Source organism: Apteryx rowi, unplaced genomic scaffold (assembly GCF_003343035.1).
Source record: "Apteryx rowi isolate R43461 unplaced genomic scaffold, aptRow1 scaffold_219, whole genome shotgun sequence".
NCBI classification, from domain to species: Eukaryota; Metazoa; Chordata; class Aves; order Apterygiformes; family Apterygidae; genus Apteryx; species Apteryx rowi.
The window spans coordinates 1035995-1050840 of NW_020448519.1; the positions used below are offsets into that span (position 1 = coordinate 1035995).

At 34.8% G+C, this 14846-nt stretch overlaps 1 protein-coding gene across 1 annotated transcript in view; it reads left to right on the forward strand.

The window, feature by feature from the left end:
* The window catches only part of TFEC (transcription factor EC), a 91190-nt gene extending 76706 nt beyond the window's left edge, over positions 1 to 14484 (forward strand). The window contains exons 4-8 of the mRNA XM_026064504.1: positions 2863 to 2977; positions 3861 to 3917; positions 6357 to 6432; positions 12675 to 12822; positions 13776 to 14484. Coding sequence (XP_025920289.1) covers positions 2863 to 2977; positions 3861 to 3917; positions 6357 to 6432; positions 12675 to 12822; positions 13776 to 14156 — 777 coding nt within the window. The 3' untranslated portion in view covers positions 14157 to 14484. The remainder of the gene's footprint in view (positions 1 to 2862; positions 2978 to 3860; positions 3918 to 6356; positions 6433 to 12674; positions 12823 to 13775) is intronic.
* The last annotated feature ends 362 nt before the right edge of the window (positions 14485 to 14846 follow it).

Genomic DNA, 14846 nt, shown 5'->3' on the forward strand with positions numbered 1-14846 from the left:
CTATATTTAGATGACAAAGATGATATACTGCTTGAAAAGTTGAAGAGATTGTCAATGTATCTCATGTGTTTGTGTCATTCATCTCAATCTGTCATTTAGAGATTGTTTTCAACAACAGTACTGATAACCTTACAAATTAAAACATTTATTACCAGTTTGGTGCAAGTTACTGAACTCACCTACACAACTGTGTGAAACATACATAACATGATATAAAAGATACATATCCGTTTCTCATTTGTTAGATTATTTATGAGATTATTATATTATTTTCTGTGGTTACTGTTTCCTAGGGTTTCATGAAAACAGTAGACTATCCAAATGATGGCTTGATCCAAAATTCACAGCGATCAGTATAGGAGTCACATTGACTCTCAAGTCTTTGAATCAGTGCTGAATATGAAATCTATGTTTTCATATCATTTCAGTAAGCCAAATTCACTTACATTAATGTAGGAAGTCCTTGAATATGTGTCTAGAGCTAATATGAGTTAACTCTTAAAATATAGTTATGCTATCACTGGAACAAAGAAAATGCAAAGTTAAAGCTGTAGTGAATACTGTAATACTTGTCAGTTCACTACCCAGGAATGAAACAAAGGTACTTTATGTGGGAATGTGCTTAGCTTTCAAATCCTACACATTAAACATAGCCTATTCTTGAGTAATACTCAACTGAATTCCGAACATTCTTTAAAAAAGTATTTTCATTGAGAGATCAAATATTTAAGCAGATTTTCAAAACTGACTTGGCATGGTGATTTCTAATAGTATTTAAGAATTCTCAGTTGTCTTAAGTAATAGGCGTCTCCATAAATTAATTAAAAAGTGGGCATATTATTCATGTGTATCCAAAAAGAGTCTTGACAGTTTCATTCCATTCTGAGTTATTATAAGAATTTAATGCAAACTAGATGCTCAGATAATTTAGTACTAAAGATGATTTTTTTTTCCTCTTTGAAAACAAAGCTTATTTACAATTGCAGATTTAATATAAAAATATAGGAAAAACTGCCATCGGACAGTTTCACACTATGCAAATCATTCTTTTATTGTATGCATGGATTGTTAGGTATTTCCTTTTTCCCTTTTTTTTTTTTTTTTTAAATTTCTGATGCATACCTTTCATTCACCCCTGAAGCAGTAATACGGTCTATCTGGAGTCATCTTCTATCTTCAGTAGAAAAGTTGGTCTTGTCACTTAATAAAGCTTTCTTAAGTAACTCCTAATTTCAACAGGTACTTTTATATCTGAAGTCAGTAGTTTCATCCACAATTTTTTCTCACCCTTGGAAAATGACTACCTTTAAGAAGCCAAGTATATACATGACTGGTTAGGATGAACTTAGTTTGTTCATACCAAACATCAGTATGAGCAATACTTCAGAAAATACAACTTCAAAACATTGCTGAAATCATTTTATACATCATAAACTGGCATTGTCAGAGAGTGCATACATCCATAATGAATGTGTTAAAGTTCAAGATCATTGTTAACAAAAATAATTACATTTTTTAACCTATTGCCTGCTTTTCTAACCACAGCAAACATTATTTAAATAAGTAATAACTAGATGAGTTGTATGCTAAAGATCCCCCCAGGTTTCAGTAATGCATGTTAAATTTCTTAACCAGTTCTTCTTTTCTTCTTATCAGTTAGTCAAAGTTAGAACAAGCTTTTTGCTTTTGCTCCTCGTTCTCTCAGCTGTGAGATATTACTTTTGTTATAGGTATATTTTTTTCCCTACTCTACTTTTTACTGGACCAGACTGACCCAAACTCAGTATCTGAGTCCTTGTTTGTTGTCCTAGAGTGAAAGAAATTGTTCTACACAAAGATTGTATGCATCATAAAATGCAAAAATATGTTGCTTTACATTCATATTCTCTTTTATGTTCTTGTTTGTGAATCTGAACTTGTACTCTTTTTATAGAGTTGTTTTCACATGAACATACAGCAATACATAAGATATCATCAGTGATCAGTGAGGAAAGGTTAGCTATACAATCATAAAAACTGAGCAGAGCCTAAACTGTTCATTACTAAACTTCTACATATTTTAAACATTATATTTGATGTGTAAAATTATTCAAGTAAGAGGCTTGGGCTATTGTGTGGAAACCATAGAAATATACTTTAGCCTTACTTCTCTTTTAGGACATTCTGTGGGTTTGTTTAAATAATGTTTATAATATATAAATAATATATTACATTTTGGAAAGGAAATAAAGATAATGTTATACATGATTATATATGATATGCCTATTAAAACCATTAGGTTATGCGGTCTATCCTGACTACAGCACAGTTTTTTTAATTAAAGCTTATTCTTTGATGTTCTGTCCACCCCAATTTTAACTATCACATCTAACTAGGTCACTGAATTTTTATATTGTTAAAACATAAACGGTATGAAGTACCAGTTCAGAGTTCGGTGATGTGGTTAAAAAATCATTGGGGAGTAGCTTAAGACCAGCAAGGTTATTTTTCCTTTCAACTTAATTCATGTTTGAAGTGTAGTTGTGGTAAACCTGCTATTGGAAAATCTGCTATAGAATTAATTCAAAAACAGACACTAGGGGCCACATCTTGTCATCACTCTGCATACAAAACCCGTATGAATGTCAGTTAGAAATCTGCTTATGAAATAATAGCAGACTTTGACCCTTCACTTCTAATTTTACTTAATTCTAGATAAGGGCAAATTTTCCCTTTAGACACATGCATGTAGCTCATACTGAAGAACATCAGATTCATATTCAAAGAAGTTTGCTCTTTGTATTTACAATGTTTTAATCTTTTAAACCTTTAACTTAGTCTGATTTTTTTTGTTCTTCTTCTTTCCTCCCCCTTCCTCTTAAGCTATCTAGCAGCATTTTGGATGTATATAGCAGTGACCAGGGAATGGCACCAGCTAATATGGGTCTCACAAATGCTTCTTGCCCAGCTACTCTACCTGTAAAAAGGGAACTCACAGGTAAAATAACCCTGATATTTTAGTATTTTATAATTTCAAAAGTGATGGTATTTATCATATAAGCTGAATAAATCTTGCCCATGAAATAGATCTTCTCCATAATCATTGCCTGAGAATTGTGCAATGTTTGTACTGTTTCAGTGAAGGAGAGGAACAAAGATCAAGGAGAAATGTTTTCTTTCTATTCTCTACTTTAACAATTGAAAAACAACGCTTGCCCTGTGATTTTTTTTTTTTTAAATGAATATCATGCTTCTAATAGGACTAATTATTTTAGGAAATGTAGTGGAGTCTTCCACATGTTGGCTCCTGATCAACGATATAAATAAATTATCATCCATTAAATTTGTTCCAGGGTAGAACAAATGACTCTTTTAAAAGCTTACAATAAGGCTATTCAAGGTAAATCTACACTGGTGGATCAACAACTTTAAAAGTTACATTCAATTAATCCAAAGAATGCTAACAACCATGTACAGTTTATTAGTGTCACTCAGAGGAAACAGTGAGTTTGTTCAATACAAATATCTAGAAATCTGATTAACTCTTGCATTGTGGGATATACAAATCCAGATTCATTTTGGTGTATTGTAAGTTTTATCCTGATGTGAAGTACAGCAAATTGGAGAAAAATACATAGCATTTCTGCATGTTTAAATAAAAAACATGCAATAATAAAAACTTAAGCAACCTGCCAGACCTGCTTAAAAATTTAGTACTGGTAGAATATAGATTTGCTTATGATCTGGTGTAATAACAAAAAGAATAATAAAGGTATAGACTAAAAGCCTGCTCTTAGTTACAGAAGACCATTTTGAAAAGGTGAAAGGAGGGCTGGAATTGCAACTTAAGGACTGTTTTAATAAATATTACTTTCTGTCAGAAGCAGATACACGAGCAATGGCAAAGGAGAGACAAAAAAAGGATAACCACAATCTCAGTGAGTATATGTTCATATATGGTATGGAGAATATATGGAGAATATTAAAATAATATACATTAGCTACTATGTCTCTGCTCTTGTTCTTGATCAACATCTTGATTGGGTAATTAAGTTGAACTCAGTCTGCAAACACACAGCTTTCTTCCTTGAGCTAAATTGCTTTCTTTTACTTTTTTCTTTTCAAAATATTTTGCCTATTTTAATGAATTTCCTCTTATATCACCTCCTGCTACTATGTTTTTATGGTCTGAAAAATCAAATTTCAGAGCATGATTAGAGTTACACCAGCATTCATGTTTTGGGTTGATTTAAGGTCCCCATTTTACAGTTTGAAGCAGAAATATTCTTCTATCTCCAAGGAGGAGCTAGAAAATTATTCCCTTTAAGTGGTTAGCTCCTCAACCAAACCCTGAAAGGGAGGTTAGAAAGACAATTTTTTCTTTGCCTTGTTTCATAGCAAGTGTTTAGTTGGCTTTTTTTTTCTTTTTATCAGTCTCTCTTGAAGAGCTTTTCTACTCTGTAAATATTAACTAAACAATAGTTATTAAGATATATGACTATATATTTAACTCTTTTTGCCCCATAGTTTTTTTGCCAGCATAAATTATATATATATATTTTTTACTGTTTGGTTGCAATGTGCTTTTGTACGTTGTGTTCTCCTAAGAATTAGAGTATATTGGTGCCCATGGGGTATGAGGGATCACTTAATAATACACTCACATGGACTATAATCCTGTCTACTGAATATGTGAGTCACGACTGGAAAAACTAAGACACTTTAATCTGTTGAGTGAAATTCCTCTTTCTAAAGAGAGTAAGACAAGCTAATACATCCCATTGAGGCAGAGCACTTTACCAGTGTAATAAATAACACCCAGGGAGTTCCCTGAATTGAAATCAACTAATAACTGCAGAGTCAATTCACTAGCTGCCACACAAACCAAAGAACCTCACTTAGACAGCAAGAAAAAATATCTCTATTTATAGAAGGAGGTAAAGAACTAAAAGTAATCTATGCGATGGGACTGAAACTGAAAGTAGTATGTTAGCAAGTATGACAATGAGAAGGTTGAAGTTAGCCTAGGAAGACCCACTGGGCCTCCCTTCTCTGCACACTTTTTTTAATATAGGTCTATTGAGTTGTAAAGACTGGCTTTTTGACTTCCATTCAAAATTAGGCCATCAAACCTTAAGTGCATATTTACATACATGGATAAAGGAGAACATGTACCTAGTCTGCTTATGTTCTAAGCTGGCCTATAGGAGTTAGTTTTGGTCTGGTGGAGTGTAGTTGAATTAGCATGGTCAACCCAAGGTAAGAAGGTCTTCTGAGAAGCAAGGGATAACAGAAATGGCTCAGTGCAATGCCAGTCATGGACCAAAGCTGATTCCCAAAAGAGAAATGGGAGATGTTCTTTGAGTCTGTCTGTTAGAAAAAGTGATATTTCTGCATATAAAAGTAGCTGGAGAAAACCTGGTGAGGAAGAAGAAGTGAATTCTCTCTAAATTAGTGAAATGGGAGGCAGAAAGGTGACAAGCCCTTGTGTAAAGGAGAGGCACACACTCCAGTCTGGACAGCCAGTACTATACTGACAAAATCATCTGAGAGCACAGAGAAGGAGAAAATTTTAAGGTGCATATTTTTTCTTTTTTCCTTTGTAACTAAGCTACAAATAAACTGATTTACCATATATAGTTCATCTTAGGAGAATGATCAATTTAAATACAGCAAACACAGTTTTGGTTATTTAAATTACATTTTTTCTTTATTTTCTATTACTTTTGAAAGTTATTGTAAATATGCTCATGCAGTCCATCACTGAAGGAAATAGAAGTGCTGAGGATGAAATGTTTTTTGGAACACAATCTTTCCTCAGCTTCAGTGAAGGGATATGGTTGTAGTTATGTTCTTTGTGGTTTACACTGCTGATATGCTGTAGCAGAAAAAGGCAAAGCAAGAAGCTGAAGACTTTAACAGTAGGCAAGAGATAACCAAGCTGTTAACCATAAGCTGTAGCAGGAGTTTTGACATAATGTGAACTGCTGGATGAGTTGTCTTTTGTTTTCATTGAAGTCATCAGCAAAACTCCTCTGAGCTGGAAGATCACTGTTTGGGAGCAGGCTGGAGAAATGGTACATAAGCTACACAAAAAAGAAGTGTTATCCCACATCTAAGGAAAAAGTGACCAGTTCATTCATTAGGAGTCTAGCTGTAAAGGGATGGGAAACCTACCAAGTAGGGTAAGATGATACTGATCATGGAGTTTGTCTTGAGAGTATGTCAGAGGCATGTAAAATGTCATGTTTGAATTTCTATTTGAGGAAGAATATTCTGTCTATTGACTGACTTGTTTTTAACTAATTAAAATGTTTGATGTTGACTTTGTCCAAGAATATTTCACCATAAAAATAGTAACTGTTTCTTTTTAACAGTTGAGAGAAGAAGGAGGTACAATATTAACTACCGAATCAAGGAGCTTGGCACACTCATCCCCAAATCTAATGATCCGTGAGTTCAACAGTCTTTCCTGTAATAATGTTTATAGTTTAAATAATAATAATAATAATAATAATAATAAAAGGTTGCATATACTTGCTATAAAGGTGACTAATGGGATACAGAATCTACTATGCCAGGTCACTGGCTCAAGTCGAGCTGTTGAAGTATCAAATCTTTGACAGATTTTCGGTGGCTGTTAGGAAATCTTATGTGAAAGGATAATAAAAGGAAAGCAGATCTAGTAATTCCAGGATGTTAAAGAGAGACCTCCATGCCAGGGGAGGAAAAATCAGTCCAACACCAGAAAGTCCAGCCCTCTGTTCCTGGGAGCAATTGTATGGTATCTCTGGAAAAGGAAGGAGTGATGCTTCCATCCCTAGGGCCCTCTAGTGGGATAAAACAAAATGTGTGTTGCAGCTGTCTGCTCTTGGCTTAAGCAAAAACAATTATTTTAAGAGTCCGTAGACTGAGCATTTTTCAGAAGTCCCCCCTCAGTGGGGGGAAAAACAACAGTCCTGAAATGCAAGGTACTTTTCTGATAAAAATAATAATTGCTATAATTGCTATAATAATAGCATTTTATACTAATGCATATACTTACAGTAGCACAAAATGCACATTGCTTAAACTATACTTGCATTCCCTGAAAGCTTATATTTGTCATCAGTATGAAAAAAGCCCCCTCAGTAGGAAAACCTGTTGCAGGATTAGCAATAACAGTTCAGTGTGATATTTAATGCTGGACCTTAGCCTTAGATTTCTCATGTCAGTCAGAGTGCTTTAAGACTGTGCACTGGTATGATTGTGATTTGCATAAAACTGGTTATACAGATTTTGTCTTTATCATTTGCATGTCAGTGCAGACCTGCGTGTTGCTTCAAATGAAAACAGCTATTGACACTTCAGGCTTTTTTTTCCCCGCCTTAGGACTAAAACTTTTGATTATATGGAGGATTTTTATAAAAATCTAAAGCTGTGTGAGATTTACATAAGTACAAGCTTGGCATGACAAGCCACTCTGAGTGAAATCACCAGTAAGAAAGTTAGCATGCCACAACCCTTTTGAGAGAATTCACAGACTGCTTGTTCTACAGCATCAACCCAAGGTTAGATAAATGGGCATGTTGCTGTTATTAATAAGAGTTTAGGTGTAACAGCTGAGTTAAAATAAGAAGCACCCTGGGCACCTAAATACAGTTTTGCTCACATGTGATCTCCTACAAATACACATTAGTAGATGAGTTTTAATTTTGCTCATGTTCCTCTCAGTATTCAAGACTATTTGGCAAATAATTGAAAGATTACTCAGAAAAACAGTGGATGGCACTGTTGGTTTGCAGCTATAAAGCAATAATGGAAGCAAGTTATGCTGCAATTAGAAATGGGGGTGAGGTACAAATTCCAATTAAGATTTTTGATAGCCTGCAGAAGTGTTTCAGTTGCGTATTTTGGGTTGGATTCAGATTTAGTTTATGAACTTATTCCAAATGTAAATACCTAGACCAAACACTTAAACTCTTCTTAAAATGAATGATCTGGACCTGCAGTTTTGCTCCAATAAATGGATGATGGATTTTACTCACTGATTTTGGTGGTGTTGCCTTATAAAAAGGGTTCAGGAAAAGATCCTGAAGGCATCACCTTTTCTTGTTTTAGTCTCCAAATCCATGAATGATTTTGACAATATGACAGCCATAGGGGTTTATGTTTATAAAAGCAGTAGGTGAACTTAGGCGTCCCAGGTTCTGAGGACTGCTGTTTTCAAAAGGCTGGTAATCAGTACTGTTTTTGAAAATAGCTTTGTTTAAAAGTTTCAAAATGGCACTAAGAAAAAAGAGACATCAAAATGTGCCTGTCACTCTTGGAAAATTTAGGTTAAAGCATAACTTGACTATAGCTTGGTGCCAGCTTCAATTAATCACAAGAACAAGTGTAAATATAGGTTTTCTTTTTTTTTCCTAAGTGTAAATTCATCAATTTGACCATGTTGTTTTGATGGCCCAGCACATCAAAATCATTATTTCTCTCTGGAATGGTCCTGTGTTGCCAAATCATAACTCAGTGTCCTTACCCTCTCTTTCAATTCTTTGCTTTTTCCTTCATAACACCTTACTGTGCCCCCAATCTGCCCTCTTCTTCTTTGAAGAAAGAGATATACCATTTCTTATAATATTTTCTCTGTAACATTTTATCACACATAGCATTTTCACCTCATATATTGATTTGAAAAGATCCCTCTTATAGTGGGGACTTGGCTGTAAAAGGAGACACTTTACTGATGTTTGGACTAATGACAGTGAAGCAAACCAGCCTTTGCATTGAATTGAGCAAATACTACTATAACTGAGTCATTGTGGTTAGCATGCCTGTCCTGGATGGCTTGCTTCAAGAAGATTACATTCAAACTCAGGAACAGAAAGGACATTTTTGATGCTATTTAGAAACCTTTAATGATTTATATTTCTTATAAGTGTTTTTTTTTTTTTTTTTAATTTCACTTCTGTTTTGTTAGTTATATGGTGCACTTATTTGGCTCCTGCAGAGCTTCCACAGGAACCCTCTTCTGACTGGCTTAAAACCTCCATTCTCTTCACTCTTTTTATTTAATAGTGAGAAGTGTGGATTGCCTTGCTTAAATGAATGGGTATTTTAAGTTCATCAGCATTAGAAAATGGAGATAAACCTAATGGCTCTCTTAAGTTGCAAAGAACTCTGTCTCTTTTGTTTGATTTTCAGCACTTAGACATCCAAGTGATAGATGCTCCATAAATGCAAAATTGTTAGATAGAATAATTTTAAAATAGAATGAAAAATGATCCAAAATCCCCAGTGAAATTTTTCTGAAAAAATCACAACCTGCTCCTTTAAATATACCTACTTTTCCGTTCTTGGTTCTTTTGTGTTAAACCTTTCAGAAACCAGTTTCAGGTGGTTAACAGGACTTCACATTGTGACAGAGTCTGGAAAAGCTAACTCAAGAACTGTTTTATGGTAGTCAGACTAGAATTGTCAGAAATAGCAAGAAAAAAAATCTTTCATGTAAGAATTCTAGTCATTTTATAGAACCAAGATGCTGAGAGAATCCCTGATGATTTGGAAAGAATTAGTGGGTTGCTTTCACTCTCTCTATGCTTAAAGTATCTGTGTCTGAAGTTGTGTTGTCCATGGACACACCCTCTCATGGCTAGGACTTCCAAACTTGATGTAAAGGAAAAGCTTGTGTAAGCAGGTGCTATTAGAAAATGGAAACTTGCTGCCCTTTCAGGAGAATACACTTAGTAATTGTACAGGTCATCAAAACAGGTACAAAGTCCTTTAAGGTATTTCTTTGAACAAGCACAGTTTAAAGATAATTTCTGAGAAGAAGGGGAAGAAATGGTCTGCAAACATAGTTTGAACTTCACTAATGTATCTGTTATTGGTAACAACTCTGTGACTGACGAACTCTGTGACTATCACCTGCTCGCAATCTGTGTTTTTGCTAATTAGTTTTAATTTTAGATGATCAGGTGCTCTTGTCCTTCCTGCAGTTCTTCAGCTTGTGTAAACTGGGGAAGCTCTTTTGACTTCAAAAGAGTTACCCTAATGGAAAAGAGCTGAAGATCTCTTTCATGGCTATGTTTCTTTTCTCCTAAGCAGATGACAGTTTCACTAAGTTTCTGGGCCTTTTAGTTTTGTAGAGAGATTAAGCTGTTAAAGTCAGGAGGAACTAAGAATTGGAGACTAATAAAACACTATATAGTTTTCACTTTTTTGCTAGTTTTCCATACAAAATATGTTGTGTGGTGGACCTCCATTAATTAAGCTAGATAATACATCTGTAACTTGCTTGTCATATTATTGTACTAGTTGCATCTAAATGTGCTGATAAGTAATAAGTTGACACTGTGCTGGTAGCTATACTAACACACACACAAAGACACAGTCCTCCTTGGGCTGGCGCCCAGGCCTGCAGGACCTAGGCCTGCAGGTATAGAGTTGCTCACGTGTAGCAGTATTTACAGGGCTGAAGCCTAATGCACACACAATAATAATGTAGGTTTAAAAAAACCCAATAAGGAATGAATAGAGAATAAAAGAGTAAAATATAAAAAGAACTCCTTCCACCTCCAAAGATTAGTTATTCTATATCCAGCTAGATAGCTTCAAAACAGTTATGAATGCCACTGTTTTATCCAGTTTTATAAAGCAATTTCAGATAAAATGACTAAAACTAACAGTGGTTGCTCACTTTTTTAAAAAGATTCTCAAATGACTTTGTGGGTCTCATCAGTTCAAATTTTGTCTCTATTTTGTACTGGGCAAGAATGATATAGAAATCTCTAAAAAGTAATAAACAATTTCTTAATGGCACTTTTATTATTTTTCATATAACTTTGCATCCAATTTAAAATTTAGCTTTTCACAGAAATAACTGAAAACCAGTAACTGATCTGAGAATTTCTAAATTCTCCTTATGCAATTGCTTTTCTTGGATTTAATCCATTTTTTTCTTGTATTTAATCCATTTTTCAAATGCTGAGGTTTTTTTCTTCCTGTCATAGATGAACCTGCTTGCCTGCCTGCTAAGCAGAGCTAGACACATTAGAGACAATTGTTATGCGAGCACCTTCTCCACGCTATTCCCCCCTATTTGCCTTCATCCCGAAGGGTGATATCTCTGCTCTTCCAGCCCTGTGCAACTCCTGTGTAGGGCGTCTCTCTGCTCCTCCAAGGTGCTGTCCTGTGGCTGCTGTATGGTGCTCTGGGTTAAAGCGTTTGGAGAATGTCTGTGATGCAGAATCAGCACAGGCGTCCTTCAATATTTGCTCCTGGTACAAATGAAAAGATATGGAGTGAGAGATGCATTAATTTCTAAGGTTGCCATCTGATACTAAATGTTTCCTTTGAGATCTTCCTTTCAGATATGGGAAGATTTAGCTTCAATATTGGTCATTTAATAAGACACCAACCAGTTTATGTATATATGAATAGAAATGTCAAAAATAATGTTGGATAAACACACAAAAGCATGCACACACAGACGCGTGCCCACAGTAGCAAATATATAAATAAGAATCACGAGGAATTCTGTACTTGCATCAGATACTGACCTGTAGACTTATTGTATACCACACTTCATCCAGCACAACAGTTTCATGGAAAGGGTTCAAAATCTCTTAAAGTGATAATAGCAACCGTTCTGTGGTAGTTTTTCCTCTCAAGCATACATACCTGGAACAGTTGAATGGCCTAAGTTGGTTATTTCTCAGATTTCTCAGACCAGTTTAAATAGAGCAGTTTTGTCCCTCTCAGGCTTGTTTTGTAGGACCAGAACCTCTGTCAGTCTTTTTGATCTAAGCCTTCTTGCAGTGAAGTGGATAATTTGGATAAACCCTTCTATCTTTATATTTAATGCAATGGTGCCCATTCCTGTGTTATAAAACATGGAACTTTATCAGAAGTTCAACATTTTCAATAAAATTCATTCTTGTTCCAGGGCCTCCCATGCATGACAGTCCTTGAACACATGCTAGGTTTGAGCACATGCATTGTTGTTAATATGACTACTTGTAAACTGGAAGTTAAAATGTGGTCTTCTCAATCAGGGACAGTTTTAATCTCTATTTTTGAGAGATGCTTATTTTGAGTTGGACTCTGTATGTAGCTATGCTCTTTAACCTGCTGTACATTGTTTCAAACTTTGTGAACGGGCTTGATCAAGAATTTCTGTCATACTACAGCCACTGTGGTGATTTGTCTGCTCTGTCATCAATGAGGAGTGGCATTCAGCACAGACCATTTTTTTCTCAACAAGCATAAGAGCAACCTCATTAGTAAGTCAGGTAAAAGGAGCAGTATATTCGAAATAATCTTTAAAAATTTAGGCTTAAGTCCTCAGTAATGTATATTTCCTAGTTCATTAATGCAGAAATATTGCACATAGATTTTAATCTTAGAGTTAATAATAAAAGCAATTTTCACTAAAAATATAAAAACTGTAATGGTAGAATCATGATATTGCATTTAGCTCTCCCACAAAAAGTCACTTTATTACTTTCTTTTGACACTTATTTTCATTCTGGGATTAATTTTACTATATAAGGGCTTCTTAACTATTCTATTAAAATTTCCATTCAGAAGCAATAATATCTAAGAGTGAATAATAGTCATGTAAATCATTATTTCATATTAATGTAAAAGATTTTGTAAGTTCTTATGAATTCTGCTGACATGCACAATTGTGAAAAGGTTATCTCTACATTCTGCAGTGATATGCGCTGGAACAAAGGAACTATTTTAAAAGCATCAGTGGAGTACATCAAGTGGCTACAAAAAGAGCAACAGAGAGCCAGAGAATTAGAACACAGACAGAAGAAATTAGAGCATGCTAACAGAAGACTTCTACTTCGAATTCAGGTTTGTATAAAAGTGTTGCCATGAACTACAAAGGGTTTCGCTACTTATCCCTCATCAAATTTTATTAATCTATATCATCATATTTCCCCAAATGCCATTTATTAAAAATGAATTGTTTTCCCTATTTATTGCTATAAATATTGGGGGTGTATTCCTTATATTTCTAGGAAATTCCTTTGATAATTAGACCTTACATAGAGGAACACACGGAAAGTTAATGAAATATTTGTAGAAACAGTTTCCAAATAATATGCTGAGAAAGACAACACAGGAAGTGTATTTCTCCTGCCAAGAATCAATACTGGACACTAAATTCTCTTCCATATTTTCATTTTCTCTTAGTAGCCATTTCACACATTACAATGCCTTGGGTATACTGTGCTATGTTATACTATATCACACATCACCTGCTTGTGTGACATGAAACATCAGAATATGGCCCTGCCTGGCTTGAAATGCAAGATTAGAGTACATATATATGCGCGCGCACACACACACATACACATATGTAATCAGTCATCATCATGGTGATATATACATATATCTGTATATCATAAGCATCATCAAGTGTTGTACCTTCTGTTTCTCTAGATAGCAAGCCTGATCTTCTGTGAATAATGAATTAGAAAGTTGTAACATTTTTCTGTCACATACACATGGCTCAGTAGTATAGGCAATGGTTTTAGAAAGGCTGTCCTACCTCTTATGTTCTTCTAGGAACATAATGACAGGAGTGGAATTAGAAAGAAACCAACCTATGATGTGGCTCACTGCAAATTATCAGAGATTAAACATTATCATATTTTAAAACATATTTTCACAACTGAACAAGAGGTTCAGTCATTATTATTATTTTTGTGTGTACTATTGGTATGCTTCTTATTGCAATAGTTCTGAAGACACTGTTTTCTTTTCCAAAATAATTATTGAATTGTTTTTGTTTGAAACATTAGGAACTAGAGATACAGGCTCGTGCACATGGTCTTCCTGTCATGTCTTCGCTCAGTGCTGTAGATTTAGCTTCCCAGGTCATCAAGCAACAGTCTTACCCAGAGGAGAACTCTGCAGACTACTCTCAACAAATGTCTCTGGCACATGGACCAAATTCTGATGTTTGTGATGGATCAACAGCCTTTTCTGATCCACTTTCACACTTCACAGATTTGTCCTTCAGCGCAGCTTTAAAAGAAGAACAACGGCTAGAGGAAATTTTACTGGATCACACAGTATCACCATTTGGAACAGATCCACTGTTGTCTTCCACATCACCAGCTGCATCAAAAGAGAGCAGCAGGAGAAGCAGCTATAGTACAGATGATGGAGATGATTTATAAAAGCAGAAGTGGCCCCATGATTCTTTAACCACCTGCAAAAAGACAGAGTTGAATAAAAGCATGATGTTTGTGCTTATTTCAAATATGAATATGGAGAGCCACTGTAAAGACAAGTTACTGCATGGCAAGGGTTTAAATGAGCCCTTACTTCACAGGAAAATGAGATGGACATGAAGTTGTATCACTTTGCTCGGAATTCACAACATCTACTCACAGCTGACATTTGCACAAATCTTTCTTCACTGGGAACATTTTTACTATCTTTCTCTGATTTTTTACAGCAATATGAAAATTGAAAATGGTTACCACATGAAGAATACCTACATTACAGAGGTGTATTCAAACTCTTTTCAGTCTGCATTCACTTATGTCTGCTATATCATGAGTTTTAGTCATCTATTAATTTCTTCTTTTATAAATAAAATAAGAAGTTTGTATTAAAACTTCTAAAAACATGCAAAACAGCAGGGAAATATTTAAACTGTGAAGTATATGTGATACAGGTATTGAAGTCTGGAAAAAACAGACAGTAATGCTTTTGTACGAATGAAGCGAGCATGAGTTTAGCACTGTATAGACTTCTCTTTAAAAGGAAACTAAAAAACCATTAAGTGTTTCATGGAATCCTGTTTTTTTAATTTTGTTTGTAGAAAAAGATCAGACTTTTAATATATATTTTAGTGATACACA